Source organism: Somniosus microcephalus, chromosome 30, assembly GCF_052327205.1.
Source record: "Somniosus microcephalus isolate GS21.2 chromosome 30, FLI_Smic_1.0, whole genome shotgun sequence".
Lineage (NCBI taxonomy): Eukaryota > Metazoa > Chordata > Chondrichthyes > Squaliformes > Somniosidae > Somniosus > Somniosus microcephalus.
The window spans coordinates 22,618,959-22,639,110 of record NC_141016.1 but is presented as its reverse complement, the minus strand read 5'-3'; the positions used below and the strand labels follow the sequence as shown (position 1 = coordinate 22,639,110).

The 20,152-nt window shown below is 45.4% G+C and overlaps 1 protein-coding gene across 1 annotated transcript in view; it reads left to right on the top strand.

The window, feature by feature from the left end:
- LOC147098014 (methylcytosine dioxygenase tet3-like) overlaps positions 1-20,152 on the top strand; it is a gene marked incomplete at its 5' end in the record, with an annotated part of 381,427 nt that overhangs the window by 223,353 nt on the left and 137,922 nt on the right. The window contains one exon of the mRNA XM_085971208.1: positions 1,416-4,188. Coding sequence (XP_085827334.1) covers positions 1,416-4,188 — 2,773 coding nt within the window. The remainder of the gene's footprint in view (positions 1-1,415; positions 4,189-20,152) is intronic.

The window sequence follows — 20,152 nt, the reverse complement described above, 5'->3', positions numbered from 1 at the left end:
TGCAATAACCAGCTAACTCAGCACAGCGCTGGGGAGCAAAGTTGTAAAAAGCGCTGAGATTCCCACCAAGTGGAGCAGGCAGCCTTCGGTTTAGCCCTGCGCTTGTACAGAAATTAGCCAAATGAAAATATTTTGACTGACATTTTCCATTTGCATCTATTTTGAAAAGTCTGGATTTGTAAAATGTTTACTGCTCCCACCAGAGTTTCATTTTAATCTTACCTCAATACAGATCAGCTATTGGTTAATGTTTTGCTGTTGGTTGCCAGTCCTTAATGATTATTATTTATTTTTAAATGGACAGCGTCCCTATTTCAATCACAAGTTATTATTAATTGCAATGGATGATGAAACTTTCACAGTATGTAGGGAAGTTCTCCCCGGTGTCCTGGCCAATATTTATCCCTCAACCAACATAACAAAAACAGATTATCTGGCCGTTATCACATTGCTGTTTGTGGGAGCTTGCTGTGCGCAAATTGGCTGCCGCGTTTCCCACATTACAACAGTGACTCCACTTCAAAAGTACTTCATTGGCTGTAAAGCGCTTTGAGACGTCCGGTGGTCGTGAAAGGCGCTATATAAATGCAAGTCTTTCTTTTCTTTATGGGTTTTGTGTCATGATGTGATAGAATGTCACAGTAGAACTTATGGGCGGAAAATTGGGTCACCGTTGTAATGTAGGAAACGCAGCAGCCAATTTGCGCACAGCAAGCTCCCACAAACAGCAATGTGACAATGACCAGATAATCTGCTAGTGATGTTGATTGAGGGATAAATATTGGCCAGGACACCAGGGAGAACTTCCCTGCTCTTCTTCAAAATAGTGCCCTGGGATCTTTTACATCCACCTGAGAGGGCAGACGGGGCCTCGGTTTAACGTCTCAACCGAAAGACGGCACCTCCGACAGTGCAGCACTCCCTCAGCACTGCCCTGGAGTGTCAGCCTAGATTTTTGTGCTCAAGTACCTGGAGTGCGACGTGAACCCACGACCTTCTAACTCAGAGGCGAGGGTGCTGCCAACTGAGCCACGGATGACAGTGTTGAATAGAAATAATCAATGCAGAGTCAAACTCTATGCTTCAGCTAAAGATTGCTTGGTTGAGCTACAACTACTGTGTAAGTGATTCTGTAACACAAGAGTCAGAATAGCCTCTGGCTATTGTATAATATACTTACATTGCTTGGGGACAAAGGAAGGAAAGGGTGTTAACCAAAAGTACATTTTTGAGCCATTTTGAGTTAGCAGTCTGTGTTTGATATAGTGTTTGACCAATAATAAAAGCCTATGTTGTATGTAAATTAAGTTATTTACTTTCTGTGCCAATCTTTAGTATTTATTTGAAGGCATGTAATTACATATTCAAAAACAATATACTATAATTCTAACGTATTCAATTTTTTTGTTCTGTAGACGGGTTCAGAAGGGAGCTCAGTGGATGGCCCCAGAACAGGCCAAATGGAAGAGGGGTCAACCAACCATGTTGGAGAAAGCCGGTTAAGATTAGAAATGGCACCAAGTCTGGTGAATGGAGTATGTAGTCAAGAAGGACACGCCATTGAAGTGGAGCCAAGTGAGTGGATGGATGACCAGAGACTCCCTCAACACCCCAATGGAAACATCAACTGGGAGACAACTCAAGTACTGAATCAAGTTAGGAACCATGTCAAGGAGGACCTGGCAACTGCTGGGGATAATGTCATCCTGGATGATGCCAGAAAGTTAGCGGTATTCCCCGAAACAGTAATGAGCTTCCCTTCATATAATTCACCAGCACAAAACTCTCAACCTTTACAAAAGATTAACCTTACTGAGAAATGTAACCCAGAGATTAACAACAGCAGTGACACAGTGGACATGATACTTCCGATGAACGATGATTGCCCTCCTAATGATGATTTGAGCACTTTGACCACTGCATGGACCCTTGCAAAAAAACATGGGAAGAAACCACCAAACTGCAACTGTGATGGCCCAGAATGCCCAGACTATCTGGAATGGCTTGAGAAAAAAATAAAAGCTGTTATTGACGAGGAACAGAACAGGACTTCACAAATTTCTGATAAAATCAATGATATGCCTGTGGAAAATGGTGCTTTACAAAATCACATGCCTGTTTTGGAGGAATCGCCGATTTTTGATCCCTCGGATGTTTCTCAATACTCGCAGAGTGCTCTGTCCATCGCAAAAGAGAAAAACATAAGTCTACAGACAGCAATTGCCATCGAAGCCCTTACCCAGCTGTCATCAACCCTTCCACAGCCGTTTCTCGAAGCCAACAGCACCTCTCAGATAGGCGATGCTTCATCCAGCTCGATTGAGGAAGACCATGTCCCTCCGCCTGCCTCTTCTGATGCCGTCGAGGAACGGCAAGAAGACTGCAGCCAGGAGCCACAAAACAGGCAAATCTCCCAACAGCACCCAGCTCTGCATCAGCATCCTAGTCAGCAAGTGTTCCCGGAATACCACCCTCAAGTGCAAACGCCATGGGAGCGTCTAAAGGAACCAGCGCCGGTTGAAGCTCACTACATTCCAGCCATGAAGACATTGCAAGGTCCATTCAATAATTTTTCAAATTCAATATCCACCATCAAACATACCGAAGAAGCCTCTGCTCACAGGAGTGATGCAGCCAGTGCGGAAGGAAACATGCCAATGTTCAACACGAATCAGCCAGTTACTTCACTGAATGATCCCATGACCGAGTTAAAGCAGCTATTAGATGGTAACAACAGCAACAAATACCCTCTGTTTAAGATGTCTGGCATAATGGCGCATGAGGAGGCAGGTGTAAAAACCCAACAGGATTTACCGTTGCCATTTCCCAATTTAGCGCCCGGAGTCGGCTTTTATGGGATGTTGCCAGAGCAGCAGCCGTCCCAGTCCGTGCACCAGATGCAGATGCATCAGGCGAGCAAGCATCAGAAAACACAGGCGGCCCTGCAGCAACATCTACACCATAAACGCAACCTCTTTCAAGAGCAAAGCCAGAAGGCCAACCATCTCCACGAGCAGCAGAAATGGTGGTCGCAACATCAGCCGCATCTAAAAAGGCAGAAGCAAAAGAAACCGGTGCAGGAAAAGAAGAAGAAATTGCAACCGGCGCAAAAGCAGCGTAAAGAAACCCAGCTTCAGAAGGCGCAACATATCCAACAGCAGCTTCTCCTGCATCAGTTTCAGCAAATGCAACAGACCGAACTGCAGCATCAGTCATTACCTCAACACAAACAGGTCTTGGATGGGTTTCAGCAAGTGGAAAAAATACAGAACAGCTATGGGTTGGATGAACGTCAGGCCCAGTTGCTGCCACAACATCAGCTTCTCAAGGAACAGCAGATACAAACAGCACTTCAGCCAATTTCTGAAGCTTCCCAGCAGCAACAGACGGAGGACAGCGAGGCAGCTCAGGAGGCTCCCACTTCCAATCGGTCAGCGTCCCAAGAAATGCGCAGCTTCCAGAAGGATTCCTTTTTGTGCGATCCCCACGTCGGGAAATGCCCAGCATCAACTTCGCTGAAGAGCAGCCCCGCCAGACATGCCGACGACAAAGATCCGCACGAAAACTCAGACGCCTTGCCTATTCAGATGCAACAGAACGACATGCCCGCACACAGCCCTCGCTCCTTTGAGGAAAAAATTGAGGAACTCTTAAAACAGTTTGAGGCAGAATTCGAATCCGGCTCCACAACGCAGCAATTCCAGTTCCCTGCTCAGAATAGTGCAACTTCTCCGTTAGAATCGCACGAAAACCAGACACCTTCCACTGACCCTCAGCTCTCGTTTCTCAACCAGTCTGGTGATTTGGACCAGAGCAGTCAAACACTGTTTTCTCAAAATCGTACATCTCACGAACAACATGAATGCAAACCGACCAATACAAACAGCAGAACGAATTCCACTTTGCAGGAAAATACAAAATGTTTTAATAATTCTTTTATGACTGGATCCTCAAAACACATGAAAGTTGAAACCTCTGGTGCTATTACCGTGCTGTCCACAGTTTATTCTGGGGAAAACATAGAGGGACTTTCAGAAGAAGACACACCCACAAAAAATGCGCCCCTCACCCCTTCTCTCAGTGGCTTTTTGGAATCTCCTTTGAAATATTTGGATACCCCGACTAAAAGCTTGCTGGATACCCCGTCAAAAAAAGCCCAAATGGAATTTCCGTTATGTGACTGTGTTGGTAAGTTTTAAAGATATGATCTTGCTTCATTTTACGTTAATTATAAAAGCTGGGACAGTAAGCAGTGAGGAGAACAGAGTCTGCAAGGGGATGTAGGTAGACTGAGTGAGTGGGCAGTAAGGTGGCAGATGGAGTATAATGTAAGGAAATGTGAGGTTATTCACTTTGGTAGGAAGTATAGAAAAACAGAATATTTTTTAAATGGTGAGAAACTTTTAAATGTTGGTGTTCAGAGAGACTTGGGTGTCCTCGTGCAAGAAACACAGAAAGCTAGCATGCAGGTACAGCAAGCACTGAGGAAGGCAAATGGCATGTTGGCCTTTATTGCAAGTGGGTTGGAGTATAAGAGTAAGGAAGCCTTGCTACAATTGTACAGGGCCTTGGCGAGACCACACCTGGAGTACTGGGCACAGTTTTGGTCTCCTTATCTAAGGAAGGATATACTTGCCTTGGAGGCGGTGCAACGAAGGTTCACTAGATTGATTCCTGGGGTGAGAGGGCTGTCCTATGAGGAGAGATTGAGTAGAATGGGCCGATACTCTCTGGAGTTTAGAAGAATGAGAGGTGATCTCATTGAAACATACAAGATTCTGAGAGGGATTGACAGGGTAGATGCTGAGAGGTTGTTTCCCCTGGCTGGAGAGTCTAGAACTAGGAGGCATAGTCTCAGGATAAGGGGTCGGCCATTTAAGACTGAGATGAGGAGGAATTTCCTCACTCAGAGGGTTGTGAATCTTTAGAATTCTCTGCCCCAGAGGGCTGTGAATGCTGAGTCTTTGAGTATATTCAAAGCTGAGATCGATAGATTTTTGGACTCTAGGGGAATCGAGGGATATGGAGATCGGGCGGGAAAGTGGAGTTGAGGTCGAAGATCAGCCATGATCTTATTGAATGGTGGAGCAGGCTCGAGGGGCCGAACGGCCGACTCCTGCTCCTAATTCTTATGTTCTTAAGTTCTAAATTTAAGTACTGTTATATTGGACACAACTGGGTACAGTATTGACCAGATTTTAAAAAACAAGAATCATTAAGACCATTTTCAAAGTTGTTTTACCTCCCTGGATGTTTGTGTCATGAAGCCGTTTTTTCCGTTCTCACCCCTGCCGTCTCGAGTCATTTAAAGACGTTTTTTATTCATTTCTGACTGTCTCCAGTTATATTCAGTCTCTCTCCTTTCTCTGTTCTTCTGTTTATTCTCTCTCCCTATCCTTTTTACACAAAGTTTTCTTTTTCCAGTCTCTCTCTCGCTCTCTCAGCCCCCCTGAACCTGCTGCAATTGCTCATTGCTCAGATATATGGTCAGAACACTAATAATGGTTGATACAGGGCGAGCATAAGAACGTAAGAAATAAGACCAGGAGTCGGCCATACGGCCCCTCGAGCCTGCTCCGCCATTCAATAAGATCATGGCTGACCATCGACCCCAACTCCACTTTCCCGCCCAATCTCCATATCCCTAGAGCATACCGTGATCAAATCGAAGCCACATTTGTTCTGTTACTTTTTACAAAGCCCTTTGACGTAATAAAACTCACTACGCACTTGGTTTGAGTATAAAGCAAGGCTTTAATCAACTTGTTTCAGAACATGGAGGTCTAGTTGTACTTCACTAGTTCCTTGTCTTACAAAATGTCCCTGGCAGGCTGGGGTCACGCCCGAGTATTTATACTCCTTGGACGGCGCCACCAGCTGGCCGTCCAGTGTTATTTCATGAGTAGTTTCTCGATGATGATGAGATTTATCACTCCCTTCCTCCGGTCTAATCCTTTGGAGCTGATCGTTGGCGATATGTGCACTTGTGCGCTTCGACTGATGTAATCTCTGTTAACATCAAAGGGAAGTAGACTGCAAAATACCTTTGGGAAGGAAGAAATGTGGCAAAAGAAGGAAACAAGGAACTGTACACATGCTTCAAACAGTTAAAAAAAAAAGCATTTTGGCTTGTGTTTTTTTGAAATAAAAGACTCATTCAAATTGGAGAATTGTGCAGACTAAGATCAGCCAGTGTAACAAAGAGCTGAAGAAGAAGGCAGTGACCATAAAGAAGTGCAATTTTTTTTTTAGCACTTTCCTGGTGTCTCAAGTATCAGATGCTTAAATAAAATCAGACTGCTCCTTTTGTCATATATTGATCTCCATATGCCCGGGTTCCAGCTGAGCTGCAAGTTCCTTCCCTTCTGGTGCCTTGCCAGCAAGACGTGCTGAGCACGAAAAAGGCAGAGAGTTGCCCCGACCATTCCTGGCCGACCGCTGTTCGCAACTTAGGCTGAAAACTTTTTGTTTGCCGTTACCCCCTCACGCTTTGGCATTAGTCGCTTTAACCTTTCAAACTGCCCAAGATAAGAATTTCTGCTTTTTATTTTGGCCGTGAATGTCATGGTGACTGACAGAGCGGCTCAAACACGCACAGAAAAAGGTCTGCATATGTGTGATTAAGATGTACCACAACACGTTGACAGGCACATAATTAAAACCATACCTAAAACAAAAACCGGCACCCTGTTTTGTCTGTATTTCTGCAGTAAATATACACTCTTCAAAAAGCTTCCATTTCGTCAATTATTAATCACTCGAACAATTTGGTCTGCACAAGCATTTTAAGGATGCAAGTGAAACATAATCCTGAAATTACTGTTGCTACAAAATGGCTATAACTACCACCAAAACATTATTTATTCAAAAGAAAAGGAAAAGAATCGATTTCTGTGCCGTTTTAGAAATTTGTTGAGATATTCTTTATCTGCTGGTGCAAGGTGGGGTTGCTGGAATAAGAACATAAGAAATAGGAGCAGGAGTCGGCCATACGGCCCCTCGAGCCTGCTCCGCCATTCAATAAGATCACGGCCGATCATCGACCTCAACTCCACTTTCCTGCCCGATCCCCATGTTCCTTGATTCCCCTAGAGTCCAAAAATCTATCTATCTCAGCCTTGAATATACTCAAAGACTCAGCATTCACAGCCCTTTGGGGTAGAGAATTCCAAAGATTCACAACGTAACAGAATGTGGAATTGGGGCAGCGGCATTCACCTGCACTGAAATAATTTGTCCAGGGAGTATAATAATATGGGATGAGGGTGGAAAAATCATGTGGTTGCAGTAAGCTAGAAGTAGGACAGGTTGCACCTGAAAACGATTTGGGAAGAGTTTGGTTTGGTGCACTGGAGAACCTGTTTGAGCAATCTGATTGATTGCTCCATTAGATAATAGTCTTGTCTACGTTTCGCCTTTCCTGTCACACATATGCCTTCACCTACAGTGCCTTCCCTTTTCAATGCAACTCACAAATCTTCCGTTCATACCACCTGATGAATCCTGCATTCAAACCTTGTCAAAAACAACTATAGTTGAACCATATTTTAACCTCCAAACATTGTGTGTGTCCCTACTATTCACAAACAAGGTGCTTTCCTTTGTGACAGGGCCTTGGTGAGACCACATCTTGAGTATTGTGTGCAGTTTTGGTCGCCTTATCTGAGGAAGGATGTTCTTGCCATGGAGGGAGTGCAGCGAAGATTCACCAGGCTGATACCTGGGATGGCAGGAATGACGCATGAGGAGAGATTGGGTCGATTGGGCTTATACTCACTGGAGTTTAGAAGAATGAGAGGGGATCTCATTGAAACTTATAAAATTCTAACAGGACTAGACAGACTAGATACAGGAAGGATGTTCCTGATGGTCGGGGAGTCCAGAACCAGGGGTCACAGTCTAAGGATAAGGGGTAAGCTATTTAGGACTGAGATGAGGAGGAATTTCTTCACCCAGAGAGTGGTGAACCTGTGGAATTCTCTACCTCAGAAGGCAGTAGAGGCCAATTCATTAAATATATTCAAGAAGGAGTTAGATATATTTCTTAAGGCTAAAGGGATCAAGGGGTATGGGGAGAAAGCAGGGACAGGGTACTGAATTTGGATGGTCAGTCATGATCTCATTGAATGGCGGAGCAGGCTCGAGGGGCCGAATGGCCTACTCCTGCTCCTATCGTCTATGTTTCTATGAGTGAAGCATGTCCTCTTAATGCTAATTTGGTGCTTAGTCTTGGTCCTGCCAGTGTACGAGGTGGCTGGCTACATAAGAACATAAGACCTGATCTGATCTTGGCCTCAACTCCACTTTCCTGCCCGCTCCCCATAACCTTTGACTCCCTTACCATTCAAAAATATGTCTATCTCCACCTTAAATATATTCAATGACTCCACCTCCACAGCTCTCTGGGGTAGAGAATTCCAACGATTCACGACCCTCTGAGAGAAGAAATTCCTCCTCATCTCCATTTTAAATGGGCGACCCCTTTATTCTGAAACTGTGCCCCCTAGTTCTAGATTCCCCTGCGAGGGGAAATATCCTCCCTGCATCTACCCTGTCAAGGCCCCTCAGAATCTTATATGTTTCAATAAGATCACCTCTCATTCTTCTAAACTCCAATGAGTAAAGGCCCAACCTTCTCAACCTTTCCTCATAAGACAACCCCTTCATCTCAGGAATCAACCTAGTGAACCTTCTCTGAACTGCCTCCAATGCAAGTATATCCTTCCTTAAATAAGGAGACCAAAGCTGCACGCAGTACTCCAGGTGCTGTCTCACCAGCGCCCTGTACAGTTGTAGCAAGACTTCCCTACTTTTATACTCCATCCCCCTTCCAATAAAGGCCAACATTCCATTTGCCTTCCTGATTACCTACTGTACCTGCATGCTAACTTTTTGTGTTTCGTGTACAAGGACCCCCAGATCCCTTTGTACCGCAGCATTTTGTAGTCTCTCTCCATTTAAATAATAATTTGCTTTTTTATTCTTCCGCGGGTTAGGTTGATTGGCTATGATAAATTGACCCTTAGTGTTAGGGGATTAAATACGTGGGGTTACAGGGATAGGGTGGGATATGTGTTGGTGTAGGGGTTACAGGGATCGGGTGGGATATGTGTCGGTGCAGGCTCGATGGGCCGAAATGGCCTCTATCTGCACTGTGGGGTTCTGTGATTCTGTGAAAGTGGATAACCTCACATTTTCCCACATTATACTCCATCTGCCAAATTTTTGCCCACTCACTTAACCTATCTATATCCCTTTGCAGACTGTGATAGGAGCCTTTGAGTCCTGACGTGTAAGTGCTGCAGGTTGCATTGCACGACAGCATGGGCACCCTCGACCTGCCTACTTTTTGACACCTGTGCAGGTGTCAGAGTGTACTGATATGTTGCCTCCCTGTGAGACAGTATCACTATCTGTGCCCATTCTAGCCATGCTCTTGCTACGGAGCACTGCCTCACTCTGACCACTGATCAACATGACAGAAGACCTAAGGGTATCGATAAGATCAATGAAGCTCTCTGGCTCAGAGTTCCCTCTGCTCGATCCCCAAGCTTGTTGAAGATGAAAGAGACAGCCTATTCCACTGTGGTACCCCAGGCCTCTGTAGCTGCAATCTCAGAATCCATTGGAGTAACCCCAGTTGTTTATATGGCCTCAGGCTTGGGGGCAACATTGCAGGTGTCTCTGGAGTTGATGGACGCTCCATGGTGTACTGCAATGTTGCAAAGCCATCATGCATGGTGTTATAAATCTCATCATTCATCGAGAAACTACTCATGAAATAACGCTGGACGACCAGCTGGTGGCGCCGTCCAAGGAGTATAAATACTCGGGCGTGGACCCAGCTTGTACAGGGACATTTTGTAAAACAAGGAACTAGTGAAGTACAACTAGACCTCCATGTTCTGAAACAAGTTGATTAAAGCCTTGCTTTATACTCAAACCAAGTGCGCAGTGAGTTTTATTACGTCACATGGTACTGCACATGCGGCTATGGAACTCCTTCAGTCGAGTTGCTATCCGTAGCACACTGTTTGGCATGGTCCCCCAATGCTTGCGCCCACCTTAGATGCTCAAAAGTAATCCTTTTAAAAAAGAGGACCTATGACGTCTAGATCCTGATGTGTCTGAGGTGCTTGGGAGGGAGAGTATGAGTGAACTGTTGGTGCGGCTGGATGAGTTGGGTCTGGCTTGCCATCCTTTGCCATATCGAGAATAAGAGGAGAAAAGACAGTTTACAATCAGTCCTACTGAGCAGCTTTCACATAATGGAGTGCTGTGGTAAAACAAACGGTGTATGCTTTGTTGGCAATCAGTGAAGAAGAGAATAGGATCAGGAAGAGCAGTACAACTTGGTAGTGAGCCCTAAGCCAACATGCACCCTACCACGTTCCCATTTCCGGGACTCTCTGTGGCCTCCCTTCCCAGGATTTTGAAGTAATTTTTTCGCATACAAGGCAAGAGGTCAGAAGCTTGGAGATCAACCACCTGCCATTCATTTCATGGTTGAAATGGTTTAGCCATCCATTACCAAATCTCATCGACCTATATCAAGCACTCTCAGGCCTCACTCTCCTCTACTAAAACCACCCACTACTCCAGGATCATCCTGGGGAGCAAAGATGACTTATTTTCTCCACTACCAAGCATCTCCTTAAACTCCTTTCCCTACTCCCCCCACCATCAACCTCAACACCAAATGTGAGAATCTCATGCATTTGCATTATATAGGTTCTTTCTTTCTTTGTCAATAAGATTGAGACCATCCATTCAGCCTCCCAAGCTCCCCTGCCCCAAGATTGAATCCACATCTCTCTTTAGAATAGAGAATAGACTCAAATAGAGAAGTTGGGGTGGGGAATCGTGCATGCGCGGAAGTTTGAATCGGCCGCACAGACCCGTAAAGGGGCCGCACACCCAAAAATAAATTACAGGAAACTTTGGTTTATCCGGAGGTTGTATGTCTGGAAACCTCGATCTAACGGCAGAAATCAGCAGCCGTTTTGGTTAGGTTTTTTTTCTTCTCCTAGCATTTTTTTTAACAGTCAGGCCCTGGAAAGCATCTCTGTAGCTTAGCAACAGCTTCAGAGACTCTTCCAAGGTACGGGCCGAGTGTTTACAAGTTGTTGCTAAGCAACAGTGTTTGTTGTCAGATACGGAGATGAAAACCTCCGTATCCTTTAACATTAGCGCTGGTCTATCCGGAAGTTTTGATAGATCAGCAGCAGCTCGGTCCCGTCGGTGCCGGATATCGCGAAGTTTCCTGTACTAGGAACATTGCCTTCAACCCCTATCCTTGTAAACTACCACCCCATCTTCTACCTCCTTTTCCTCTCCAAAGTCCTTAAAATTCTAACAGGACTAGACAGACTAGATGCAGGAAGGATGTTCCCGATGGCGAGGGAGTCCAGAACCAGGGGTCATAGTCTAAGGATAAGGGGTAAGCCATTTAGGACAGAGATGAGGAGGAATTTCTTCACCCAGGGAGTGGTAAACCTGTGGAATTCTCTACCACAGAAGGCAGTTGAGGCCAAGTCATTAAATATATTCAAGAAGGAGTTAGTTATATTTCTTAAGGTTAAAGGGATCAAGGGATATGGGGAGAAGGCAGGGACAGGGTATTGAGTTTGGATGATCAGCCATGATCTCATTGAATGGCGGAGCAGGCTCGAGGGGCCGAATGGCCTACTCCTGCTCCTATCTTCTATGTTTCTATGTTTCTAATGTGTTGTCGCCTTCGAAACCTGTTCCCACCTGTACTGCAACTCTCTATTTGAATCTCTCCAATCAGGTTTTAGCCCCTGCCACAGCACCGAAACAGCACTAACCAGTAACAAATGTGACTGTGATGCATTATCCTTGTCCTCCGTGACCTCTCTGCAGCCTTCAACAAGGTGGACCTCCCCATCCTCCTTCAATGCCTCTCCTCCATTGCCCAGCTCAAGTGGGACTGGCCTCAATTGGTTCCACTGTTACCTATCTGATCATTGTCACGTCATCTCGAGCAACAGCTTCTCTTCCCTTTGGTGCACCATTACCTCTGGACTCAACAAGGAATGTATCCTTGACCCCCCCACTTCTTCCTCATTTATATGCTGCCTCTTGGCAACATCATCTGTAGACGTAAGGTCAGCTTCACATGTATGCTGATGATACTCACCTCTATTTCTCCACCACCTCTTGGACCCATCCATTACTTCTGAATTGACAACCAGTCTTTTCCAGTTAATCATTGGAAGAACCAAAGCCACCATCTCTGACCCATGTCATGTACTTCATACCTTTGCCATTGGGTCTCTCCACATCCCTCGCCACCGACTCCAGCTGAACCAGACTCTTCACAACCAACGCGTCCGATTCAATCCTAAACTGAGCTTCTGACCTCCTTACCTTCTCCAGCACAATGACCACCTACTTCCACCTCCATAACGCCGGCTGCCTCCACCTCTACCACAGTCGATCTGCTGCTGAAACCTTCATCCATGCCTTTGACGATTCAAATGCTTTTCTGGCTCCTACTCTCCACCCTCTCTAAACTTCCTCTCATCCTAAACCCTGCTGTCCATATCCTATCCCGTAACAAGTCCAACTTATCCATCAAATGACCTTGCTGGTCTACATTGGCTCCCGGTCCCCCAATATCTCAAATCTTTTGTTTCTTAACTTGTCCCATTACCATCTCCTTTTGCCTTGCACCATCTCTTAATGTCTCTTAATCTCTCCTGCCTTCCATCCTATCACAGACCTTCCCTTTTGTTCTTTCCTCCCCTCCCCCCTCTCCCTGCCCCTACACTTGCTTTAAGAACCTGTTCCATCTCCAGCTTTTTCCAGTTCTGACGAAAGGTCATCGACCTGAAACGTTAACTCTGTTTCTCTCTCCACAGATGCTGCCTGACCTGCTGAGTATTTCCAGCATTTTCTGTTTTTATCTCAAATCCTTTCATGGCCTTGCCCCTCCCTTTCTCTGTAATCTCCTCCAATCCCTCCTCCCCAAAACTCTCCAATCCCTTGAGCACCACTGCCCCACCATCAGCAACCATGCCTTCAGCCACCTGAACCCCATGATCTGTAATTCTTTCCCTAATCCCCTCCATCTCCCTCTCCTCCTTAAAACTCACCTCTTTGACCAAGCTTTTAGTCACCCTTAACACTTCCTACTTTGGCTCATTGTCCATTTTTATCTTATTATACCTCAGTGAAGTACCTTGCAATGTTTTTCCAACATTGAAGATGCTTCATAAATGAACGTTGTTGTTGTTATGGGCTGCCTTATCCTTTCCGAAGAGTACAAGAAGTGAGAATTTACTATTGTTAAGATGTTCAATAATACCCAAGTGTCAGCACGCATCATCCATGAAAGAAAGACTTATGAAATAATACTGAGCGGCCTACGGGTGGCGCTGTCCAGGGAGAGTATAAATACTCGGGTTCGGGCCCAGCTTGCTCAGGACATTCTTAACAGGAACTAGTGAAGGACACAACTAGACCTCCATGTTGTAAAACAGTTGATTAAAGCTTTGTTTAACGCTTAGACCAAGTGCCGAGTAGTTTTCTTACGTCACATCCCATGGTGGGTCTTTTGACATGTGTATGCAACAGTCTGTTACATTAGATAGGAGGATTCTTTTGGGCTGAACGTGTACAAAGATGTGGTGAAAGAACACTTCTAGGTAAAGGCTCGGGTGTTAAGGGCACTCCAATGCCTCATGGACATTTGTGGTAAGATTTTTTAAGTACTTGAAGATTATGTGAGGAAGTGCCAAACATGCTTGGTGTATCGCATTAATGTACGGTTATAGTGAGTATTCATACCTTGGTGCACTTTGTAAAATCATTGAACTTTTTCTTACGTATGAATGGTGTTGGAGCTGGCATTCAAACTAGAGGTAACTTCCTCCCGTTCTTCTTGGTGTGCTCTTCTTAAGGGCCGGTGCTGGTCAGTGTTGAAGAGATTCCCCCTCCTCTGCCTCACGTTCTCAAGTAGAATTTTTACAGCCATTTCACAGAGCGGGACACCTCTCTTGCGCTTTTTACATTTAACATTTTTACATTTTGCATTTTTTTTTAACCAAACAAACTTGCTCCTTTGCAATTGCAAAGGGCTACGGGAGTCAATTTTTGTAGGCTTCACAGAAATCACAGAAACCCCACAATGCAGATAGAGGCCATTTCGGCCCATCGAGCCTGCACCAACACATATCCCACCCGATCCCCGTAACCCCTACACCAACACATATCCCACCCTATCCCCATAACCCCACGTATTTAATCCCCCTAACACTAAGGGTCAATTTATCATAGCCAAACAACCTAACCCGCACATCTTTGGACTGTGGGAGGAAACCGGAGCACCCGGAGGAAACCCACGCAAACAGGGGGAGAATGTGCAAACTCCACACAGTCACCCGAGGCCGGATTCGAACCCGGGTCCCTGGCGCTGTGAGGCGCTGTGAGGCTTCTACCTCTCTGCCCCTTGCCTCAGCTCATCCGCTGCTGAAACCCCCATCCATGCCTTAGTTACCTCGAGACTTGACTATTCCAGCGCACTCCCGGCTGGCCTCCCACATTCCACCCTCCGTAAACTTCAGGTCATCCAAAACTCGGCTGCCCGTGTCCTAACACGCACCAAGTCCCATTCGCCCATCACCCCCTGCGCTCGCTGACCTACATTGGCTCCCGGTTAAGCAGCACCTCAATTTCAAAATTCTCATCCTTGTTTTCAAATCCCTCCATGGCCTCGCCCCCTCCCTATCTCTGTAATCTCCTCCAGCCCCACAACCCCCCGAGATATCTGCGCTCCTCTAATTCTGCCCTCTTGAGCATCCCTGATTATAATCACTCAGCCTTTGGTGGCCGTGCCTTCTGTTGCCTAGGCCCTAAGCTCTGGAATTCCCTGCCTAAACCTCTCCGCCTCGCTACCTCTCTTTCCCCCTTTAAGACGCACCTTAAAACGTACCTCTTTGTCCAAGCTTTTGGTCACCTGCCCTAATTTATCCTGATGTAGCTCGGTGTCAAATTTTTTGTCTTAAAATACTCCTGTGCAGCACCTTGGGATGTTTTACTACAATAAAGGCGCTATATAAATACAAGTTGTTGTTGTTGAGGAGGACCTTTAATGTTCCGAGTATTGGTACCTGAAAATTGCATTGGTGTCCTATTTTATTTTCATTCTTGGGATTTGGCCATCACTGGCCAGGCCGGTATTAATTGCCCATCCTGAGTTGCCTTGAGAAGATCTGGTGGTCTTCTTGATGATGTGGCTTGCTAGGACACTTCAAAGGGCAGTTAAGAGTCAACCACGTTGATTAGTGAACCAGTTGGATCTTTACATGGATCCAACTGCTTCACTGTCACGTTTTCTGATACTAGCTTTTTATTTTGTAGATTTTTAAAAACTGAATTCAAAGTCTCTGAAACTGCCATGGTTCTGGATTCTTAGTCCAGGCCCAGTAACATAAGAACATAAGAAATAGGAGCAGGAGTAGGCCATTCGGCCCCTCGAGCCTGCTCCGCCATTCAGTGAGATCATGGCTGATCTTCTACCTCATCTCCACTTTCCTGCCCGCTTCCCATGCCCCTTGATAACTACTACACTACCGTACCCAGATATAATAGGACCCTGATTTGCATGGGCTAATGAACCGCTTGCCTGTTTTCGTGGGCTCCTGTGCAACCTATTTCAAAGACCTGCCAATATAGTGGCAGCCTGGATCTTGGCAGGAATGGAGCAGTAAGTTCTGTGCTCCAATTATCCTGTTCTCACCTCAAAGCGGGGACTAAAATCGGCCTTGTGATTTCATTCCTAATGGGCTGCACAAGCCAAAACTTTATCCTTATATGTTAAGATATAGCATAGATTGTGGGTGCTTCTTGGAGCTGCCCATATAGTGTTTAATAGTATGTACGGTTCACACTATTCTTTTTCAACAGGTAGTGGAGTAAAATCAAATACATTATCAAACAAATAGCGCAGTTTAATCATGGGAACCTGTCGTCTGCCATGATGTCAGCGGTGGCTCAGTGGTCAACGCCCTCGCCTCTGATGTCAGAAGGTTGTGGGTTCAAGTCCCACTCCAGGGACTTGAGCACATAAAGCTAGGCTGACACTCCCAGTGCGGTGCTGAGGGAGTGCGGCGCTGAGGGAGTGCCGCATTGTCGGAGGTGCCGTCTTTCAGATGAGACCTTAAACCGAGGCCCCCTCTGCTCTCTCAGGTGGACGTAAAAGATCCCATGGCACTATTTAGAAGAAGAGCAGGGGAATTATCCCCGGTGTCCTGGGCCAATATTTATCCCTCAACCAACATAACAAAAACAGATTACAGGAAACTTTCTGGTATCCGGCACGGACGGGACCGAGCTGGTGCCGGTCTATCAACAATGCCGGAGAATCGAGCGCTATAGTTAAAAGATACGGAGCTCAGCGCTCCGTCTAAAGCAACAAACCCTGTTGCTTAGCAACAGCTTCAAAACAATCAGCACAGCTTGCAAGCGTCTCTGTAGCTTAGCAACAGCTTCAGTTAGACGCTTGCACAGCCAGAAATGAGTAAAAAAAAGTAACTAAAAGTAAAAAAAGTTATCTGAACCAACTCCTGAATTTTGCCGGTTAACTGACATTTCCGGTTATTTAGTGGCCAGTTAATCGAAAGTTTCCTGTATCTGGTCAATATCACATTGCTGTTTGTGGGAGCTTGCTGTGCGCAAATTGGCTGCTGCGTTTCCCACATTACAACAGTGACTACACTTCAAAAGTACTTCATTGGCTGTAACGCGCTTTGAGACGTCCGGTGGTCGTGAAAGGCGCTATAGAAATGCAAGTCTTTCTTTTCATTAGCAAAACAACATTTCTAAAATTAAGGCCACAGCCACAAACTCCAAATATTTATATTTAACCTGTTGCTGGAAAATAATATGCCCTCTATCTATGATAGCACATTATTTGGCAGTCCTCATTGCAACTGGATGATAGTTTGAAACAACCAGGATGTCTGGTTCTATGATGTGATTCAGCAGAGAGACACTGCATCAAACAGACATATATTCACACAGGCTATTTAGTTCATTGTTCAGTCAAACCAGGCTAGAAACAGAGAGCAAGAAGGGCTAGCTCCAGCTTGGGACAAGAAAGCTGCAGACTCCCATCTTGTTGAGAGCATTGGAGTAATTACATGTACAGTCAAATCGGGAATGGACAAAAACAATTGCGGAACTCTGAATTGTTGACATTTAAGGCTATAAATTACGGTTCGCAATATTAGCAGCCAAACGTTTAACCTGTTTTTATAGACTTTGGACCCAAACAAGAATGAAGCGCAGTGGAGTCCACATCTATGTTTAAACAGTAAAGCCATAATCAGCTTTAGACAAATATTCAGTCAGAACAGAAACTACTGGCTAAATTGCGCACAGACCAATCTATATGTGATTGCTGTTTGTCAAACATGTTTACCGTCGTACGTTGAAGGTTGTGCCTCGACCTATTTCCTGCCCAATGCAAGAGAAGTTAACCATGTGTTGGCAATTTCAGGTTGACACAACAGCTGGTTCGAATCCTTTAATCAGGAGCAAGCACAAGTCATGTAAAAGGCATCACGAGTATCTTATATCAGATGGGCAAAGCATCTTGTTAATAATACATCCGTATTTTTGATCCCTGTTTGCCGCGACTTGCTTCATCAGAACGTGCTGACTCTTTTCCTGTTATTAAAAGTATTTGATGTAAGCTGCAGCTGTTGCATCTCCGGCATTTCATGGCCTTTATTCCTCGTAACTAAAGACTTCCTCCCTCACCTGCAACCTTAACTTGACTAGACAAGTCATTTTTGTTTCCATCATTGGAAGCAAAGTAGGAAAATTAAGCAGAATATATTAAAATAACATCTGCTCATGGAATGAAGCACAAGCATATAATTTTTGGACTTGTGGGCATACTAATGTAGGGGTACGGTTATGTTACTGGACTAGTAATCCAGAGACCTGGACTAATGATCCAGAGACTGTGAGTTCAAATCCCACTCATGGCAGCTGGGGAATTTTAATTCAGTTAATTAAATAAATCTGAAATTAAAACCTAGTACAGGAAACTCTTTTAACCAGCAAAATTCAGGAGTAGGTTCAGGTAAGTTTTACTATATATTAGTGGCCGTGTAACCGGGGTTCCAGGATCTGTGGCCTTGTAACCGGGTTTCCTGCACCTCTGGCCGTGCAACAGGGACTCCTGGATCTGTGGCCGTGTAACCGGGACTCCTGCACAAGTGCCGTGTACGGGGCTCTCGTACCTTGGCAAGTATTCCTCTCTGTAGTCTGGACTTTTTGATCAGCCGGCACCACGCCGGTCCCGTCGGTGCAGGATAAAAAAGAGTTTCCTGTATCAGTAATCGTGACCATGATTGTCGGAAAAACCCATCTGGTTCACTAATGTCCTTTTGGGAAGGAAATCTGCTGTCCTTACCCGGTCTGGCCTATATGTGACTCCAGACCCACAGCAATGTGGTTGACTCTTAACTGCCCTCTGAAACGGCCTAGCAAGCCACTCAGTTGTACCAAACCGCTACAGTGGTTCAAGAAGGCGGCTCACCACCACCTTCTCAAGGGCAGTTAGGGATGGGCAATAAATGCTGGCCTTGCCAGCGACACCCACATCCTCTGAACAAATATTTAAAAAAACTAATGCTACCTAAATCCAACTTGGGTCATATGCAGAGGAACATAGGAACAGGAGGAGGCCACTCAGCCCCTCAAGCCTGTTCCGCCATTCAGTGAGATCATGGCTGATCTGTGACATAACTCCACATATCTGCCTTTGGCCCATACCCCTTAATACCATCAGTTAACAGAAAGCTATCAATCTCCGATTTAAAATAAACAATTGACCCAGCAACAACTGCCATTTGCGGAAGAGAATTCCAAACTTCTACCACCCTTTGCATGTAGAAGTGTTTCCTAACTTCACTCCTGAAAGGCCTGGCTTTAATTTTTAGACTGTGCCCCCTAGTCCTAGACTCCCCAACCAGCGGAAATAGTTTTTTAAAATTCGTTTATGGGATCAAGGCGTCGCTGGCAATGCCAGCATTTATTGCCCATCCCGAGTTGCCCTAGTCTATCTAGCCATCCCTTCAACAGACATTGTAGAATCATAGAAAGTTACAGCACGGAAAGAGGCCATTCGGCCCATCGTGTCCGTGCCGGCCAACAAAGAGCTATCCAGCCTAATCCCACTTCCCAGCTCTTGCTCCGTAGCCCTGCAGGTTACAGCATCCCAAGTGCACATCCAAGTACTTTTTAAATGTGGTTAGGGTTCCTGCCTCTACCACCCTTTCAGGCAGTGAGTTCCAGACCCCCACAACCCTCTGGGTGAAGAAATTTCCCCTCAAATCCCCTCTAAACCTTCTAAGATTGTGCCATCTGCTCAGTTACGGTTTCCTGAGGAAAGGTTTTCAAACCTTTCTCCCTGTCCCAAAAGTTAAATCGAGTGAAACCATACACTATCGCACTAACCTCACATTCCTGTAACAATTTACTTTCCTTGCAGGGTGACATGAATCAATCATCCATGAAAGAAAGACTTATGAAATAATACTGAGCAGCCTGCGGGTGGCGCTGTCCAGGGAGAGTATAAATACTCGGGCACGGGCCCAGCTTGCTCAGGACATTCTTAACAGGAACTAGTGAAGGACACAACTAGACCTCCATGTTGTAAAACAGTTGATTAAAGCTTTGTTTAACGCTTAGACCAAGTGCCTAGTAGTTTTATTATGTCACAAGGTATAGCCAAGGTCCCGGCACTTTAAGAGCCACCATGTCCGGCAAACTATTTGACCACCTGTACCTGTACTTTTTCTAATAACCCTGAATCGCCCCCTCCCAAACGTTTGTCATTCGGCATCTGAAAATGTTCCGCAGTATATGGAAAATAATTGAATGAGCTTCTTCCCAACAGATTTATTTTGGACTGTTTGATGTTAACACTGCTGGGTCAACAGGAGGTTGAAAGACATCCAAATTGCCTCAAACATACAAATGCAAACCAGGTCAACCTATCAAAAGTGCACCCTCGGCAGGAGCACGCTTTTTTTACAATATCGCAGTGCCCGATCGACCAACCATGAGTCCCATATTTTTGCCAAACATTATGTCAATACATACTTCTTTGGTT